We start from the raw sequence: 5,430 nt of genomic DNA on the forward strand, positions 1-5,430 counted from the left end.
CAAGAAGCGCAGACGAGGCAACCCTTTTTTGGCCACTTTTGCGCCCAGCCCAGTCCACCATTCATTAGATTATGTGGTGAATGAAGAGAAGGCAGACAGCCGGGCATTTGGAAAAAAGCCACATTGAAAGCAATGATGTCTGTTAGTGCTCTGCACCGATTTTTCCCTTTCACCGAACTCTATGTTTCAAAAAAGCGCACCAAAAATAATCGGTTGCTTGACTCATTTCATTTCCTCTCAATTCTTTTTGATGAGATCTGTCGAGTGCTTCCCAACTCGCACGCTCTTCTTTCTGTTTTCTATCACAACTTCTTCTTGATTTCCAGAAATGAGAGTCCCAGTGATCTACAACAAGCCAGGAGCGTGCTTCCCAATTGTGGACAACCACATCCGTCTTTACGCCTACGAGACTGACCATACTGGAGTAAGAATATCAGAGAGGAAGATTCTCCGGGAACTAAAACAATCATTTTACAGAAAGTGGTCCGTGCTTCCATTCACTCCATCCATTACAACGCTCCGTTGATCAAACTTCGTGAGAAGTACGCTGCCAAGTACAATATCTTCCCACATGAGATCGAGTAAGTTGCTTTTTATAGCAAAGCAATTAATTATTACAATACGTCTTTTCAGTATGTTCTACGACGACAAGGAAGTCTTCGATGATGACACTTGCCGCGCGATTGGCATTCAACACGAACAAATCGTTCGCGTAAGAAAAATAAACGTTAAAAACCAAGGTCGAAATCTCAATTTTTCAGATGCAAGTCACTTTCGACACCATCTACACCAAAGACAGAGATGATAATGACTTCTAGACAACGACTGATCCTGAGACGAATTTCAGCGATTGCATTTTAATTTCCGCATTTATATTAATTATTTGTCTGTATTTAAATGAACATTTGTCTCGGAGAATGCCATCATTTTTTAGTGTTTTGCTGTCAGTTGTTGTGCCTCTGCACTATGAAATCATGGAAGAGAAATAACATTTTCCCCATTGAGAGGAGAGCTCCATCATTATTTTAAAAACGCAGCATTCTAAGCATTTCAACGGTTTAAATTAGCTGTAATTCATGTGTATACTACTAGTTCGTGCTCTATGTGCTCTCGCTTTTCAACAAGATAGAAAAATAGGAAACGAATGAATGGCGTGGGATGAAATCCATTTGGATAATGAAATTTGGTGTCGCTGCCGTATGTTTTTCTGGTTTTTGAAGAATATTGCTTTTTGTTATGTTCTATTTTAATCCATTCATTCTTTACAAAAACATTGTAAACACACACGTACAACAAAATTTGAGAAAACCGGAGATAAATGCAAATTTAGGTATAAAGGTTTAGTAGACAATAAAAATTTCTCGATATTTACAATCCCTTGTTGCAATAGAGCTGTTTTGGCGGATTCGGCAAGTTCTTGAGTTTCTGTGCAAGCTCTGGCTCGATTTGGTCGAAAGTGACGGGCGTGAGTTGTGGGAACAAAGCACATCCGACAGGTGTCGAAACGGAGAGAACAAGACCACAAAGGATAGTCTGAAGTGGAAGGAACATCTTGGGGTTAGCCTTGAAGTATGGTCTCTTCTCAAGGGCATTCACAACAATTGGAATGAAAGCTGAAAGACGATTCAAAGTTGAAATCGAGAAATATTCAAGAATTTCACGGTATTCTTACCGAATGTGGGGGTTGCCATGAAGACTCGAGAGACAACGACTTGGCTGATTGCCGACTTGGCGACTCCTGGTGATTGTCCGATCACTTGACCATTTTCGTCAAGAATGTCGATTCCGTCGGTGAGCTCTCTGAAAACAATTATAATAGGAATGGAATAGATACAGTTTGGAGAGCAAGTCAGCTTTATGAAAACACCTTTTTGAGTAGAGTAGACTAGTTTTGAGTAGAGTAGACCCAAAACTAACCGAAAATTTTCTAAACTCTAGTATATAGCGCTTTTTGTGAACTGACATGTAACCCAAAGTGGATTTTATCTTATTACTTCTGTTCATACACCTCCCCATCAAAACTTACCCTCTTCTCATCATTGGAATATTGATAGCATTGGCCACACAGACAGCGACAAATGGCACAAGACGTCCGACAAGTGGTGGTGCTTTCTAAAAAATGATGATGTCATTTCTCAATTTCTTTCCACTCTAATCATCCACAGACGAACGGATAGACGGACACCTGTTGATATCAAGTGATATTTGTCTTCTCACCTTGACCATCGAGTTCAATCCAAGAGCAGCAGTGAGAGCTCCTCCTGTGGCGGCGCAGTACGAGACAAGCAATTGGCTGACTGATCCACCATCTCCGGAACGGTTTGTGTAGTTGACGACAGCGTTGAACGACTGATTTAACCATTGCCAGAAGATGACGGCCATTGGAGATTTGTAGAAGGTGAGCATTCCTCCGGTGATAGCCATATTCATTGGAACTTGAGCAGACATTCTGCCGACTATGAACATCTTTTCTCCAGTTGATGGATGGAATGCTGAGTCGACGACGTGCTTAGCCTTCCAGAGTTGGCTGAGAGTGAGATCATCCGGGACGGACCCTTTTCTGAAAAACGAGAATTTTAGTATTTCTTTCAGAAAATTTTGTTGACTGCCCTAGGTTTAGCATTTTAATAAATTATACTAAAATTTTGACGTGAACAGCAAAATTACGAAAAACCAGAAGTTAATGTTGTCTAGTAATCCGTGGCCGTAAAAATAAAAAGTATGCCCCTCAATACCTGTAATTTTCCACAATCTTCTTGAAATCATCCAATTGGTTTCCACCGTAAAAAAGGTTGAGCGGATTGGTGATGGCAAGGAAGTGCTGAAAGATCAATTTTAGTCTCGAAAATCAAAAGATCAAGTCTCTCACCTTGGCTCTTCCCTCGAACGTCGACTGATCCCATTTTGGCTTGGAGATATCCGGTCGGAGAACGAGAGTCTTGACGAGTTCCGACATTCTACTGAAAAAGAAGAGAGATTTGTTGATTTCTGAGAAACCAAATAGAGAAAGAGAGAAAAAGAAAGTCAGTGGTGATAAGGATGAAGACATAGTTGTCGATGGCGTGTTCACTAGGCTGTGTGTGAATGATGTAATATGATAAGAGTGTTTCCTGCACTTCAAGTGAAACGAAAAAGTAAAAATAAGAGATAGCACGTGGAAACGAATGAATAGTGGAGACTATCTATACATTTTCTGTATGCCAACAGCAAACCATTGTGCTCGTCGATTATATGGGAAAGTCTATCTTTCTATCTTTTCTCCACAAGAAATAGAAAAAAGAGTACAGAAATCAAATGGCATAAAACTAACGCTGACATCGGTGTGTTATCTCCTAGCCGAGAAGAATCAAATAAGAAAAAAGGTGTTTTCATCGAATGAAATGAAGGCGCATTAGTGAAGAAACAAAAAAGGCCTCTAGATGCGAAAATTCAATTAACTGCGCTCTACATGAGAATTTCAAATCAGGAAAAAAGGATTTTGCCCTTTTCTTACTGCTATCCGGAGATCTTTCAAAACACTTTGTGCAAGTAGTCATCCTGTCAGGAAGTCAAAATGAGTTACACATGAGGTAAGGTGGCGGGGCCCACGTGCGATGATGACTGAAGATGACGGAGAGAAATAGTTTGTAGATGTTTTCTTTCCTCCCTCCGCCACGTGCGAGTTGTGATGCAAGGAAAGCGAAAAAAAGTTTTTTTAAAGAGAGTGTATTTCTGCGGTTAAGACTAGAGAGGGGCAAATCAGTTCAGTGCTACTTTATTTGCTTGTATTGTTTGGAAAAGCTTGGGAAATCGTCAAAAAGAGGAGAAAAATTTGGAGAGATAGAGTGGAAGAAATGGAAGAAAAAAAAACCAAAGAGGAATACTGCATCGCTCTCTTCTTCAATCTTCCCGACAATGGCAATCGGGAAAAAAGAAATAGCATTTGAGCGCCGAGAAAACCGTTGCAGACTTTTTCAGCACGGATATGAAAATTGCAGCAGAGAAATGGATTAAAACTAATGGAGATGTTCCGCAAAAACAAAAAAGAAAGGAGAGAGAAAAAAAAACCAAGAAGAAATGAGAAAATGAATATAAATGACCGGAAGAGGTGGTGTGCCCCGTGTGCACTGTCGGTGTTCGCGCGTTCCCCCCTTTTTGCCGCGCGGTAACATACCTGTGCGTCAGTAACCCCTTTGCGCATAATTTGTGTTATACTCCGCAAATCTGTAAGCCTGCACTCTAAAGTATCCAAACAATAAAAATGGAGTAAGTGATACTCAGGATCGGAGTAATTTCGGCGGAAACAAATAGAAATGTTGGATGAGAACCGGAAATCTTGAAAACAAATTTTGCATTTCTTTGTGGAATGTACACTGATTATATTGAAAAATATTTGAGGAAGAGATCCAAGTATGATTCTCAGAGTGATAACGGTGGAATATCATGTTGATGATTGTTTCTACTGTAATAGTAATTCTTTAAAATGACTGTGTGTTATTTTCACAATAATTATTGAAATCTTCGGAAGTTTTGTTTGAGTATATACGACTGTATAACCAAAACTTGAATTCTGATCAACATTTTGTCATTCGTATTACATACCTATCTGTAAGACCAACCAAACACTCCTGAAACTCTCTCAACAAAGACCAACACATTTCCTCATTACCTAAAAACAAACAAAGTTCCTCATGTTACTTGTTTTCTTTTACTTATTACCAGTTCAATCACGAACTGTCTTTGCCTTTTCTGTGTGTCATACGTCCTTGACTAATTCATATTCATATTCGGGTGAAGTCCTAACCTCATTCGTCGACCTCTTTCATGCATTGCAAAGTGACAAAACTTTTGCGCCTCTTTCGTTTTCAATTCACCATAAAAAGTTCGGTTACTTATTCGGGACGCCGCCGGTGTTTTTTGTAGCGATGGTCTTTCTGTGAATCCGTTTCGCCAATGTTTCGGTTATAAGCAAATATGGGATTTTCTTGTTTGTTTGATATATTGAACTCAACACAAAGCAACATCAGTGTTGAAAAGATAGCAATTTGAATATTTCTTTCAGGTTTGAAAAGAGATATTTCTTTTATTCCTTTACTGTTCTATATTTGTGATACATTAAAAAAATTGTTAAATAGGAACTTGATTTTTGCGTCTTTTCAACATTGCTAACTAATCTTTCAGTTTCCTGATTCAGCAACCGGAAATCAGAGATAATAAAGTTTTTCGGATACTTTAGAAACTAACACGGATGTAATCATAATCTGATTTCTCAAATCGAAAAAGTGGTACCTCGTATATTATCCTTGGCTCTTCCTTCTTTTATTTTCTTTTTCATTTCCTCTGTTCCTTCACCTTTTCATCAATACAATGAAATGTTTGCCCTGTTAGTGATTAAAGTGGGTAGTCACTCGTTGTGATGGTCACCTCCCTTCCGTGCGTGTTTACATGAGA

General features: G+C 39.2%; 2 protein-coding genes across 2 annotated transcripts; one reads left to right on the forward strand and one right to left on the reverse strand.

Annotated features, from left to right (window-relative positions):
* Window positions 1-328: 328 nt before the first annotated feature.
* GCK72_023821 (uncharacterized protein) lies at window positions 329-818 on the forward strand (the record flags this gene model as incomplete). Its single annotated transcript, XM_003109713.2, has 4 exons — window positions 329-424; window positions 478-581; window positions 634-712; window positions 762-818. The coding sequence occupies 4 exons, from the start codon at window positions 329-331 to the stop codon at window positions 816-818; spliced, it is 336 nt and encodes a 111-aa protein (XP_003109761.1).
* Window positions 819-1,368: 550 nt separating this feature from the next.
* On the reverse strand, window positions 1,369-2,956 carry GCK72_023822 (uncharacterized protein; the record flags this gene model as incomplete). The annotated part of the gene is made up of 6 exons (XM_053735573.1): window positions 1,369-1,613; window positions 1,673-1,800; window positions 2,027-2,112; window positions 2,218-2,560; window positions 2,736-2,821; window positions 2,870-2,956. The coding sequence occupies 6 exons, from the start codon at window positions 2,954-2,956 to the stop codon at window positions 1,369-1,371; spliced, it is 975 nt and encodes a 324-aa protein (XP_053579139.1).
* Window positions 2,957-5,430: the final 2,474 nt, after the last annotated feature.

This window comes from Caenorhabditis remanei, chromosome X (assembly GCF_010183535.1).
Source record: "Caenorhabditis remanei strain PX506 chromosome X, whole genome shotgun sequence".
Lineage (NCBI taxonomy): Eukaryota > Metazoa > Nematoda > Chromadorea > Rhabditida > Rhabditidae > Caenorhabditis > Caenorhabditis remanei.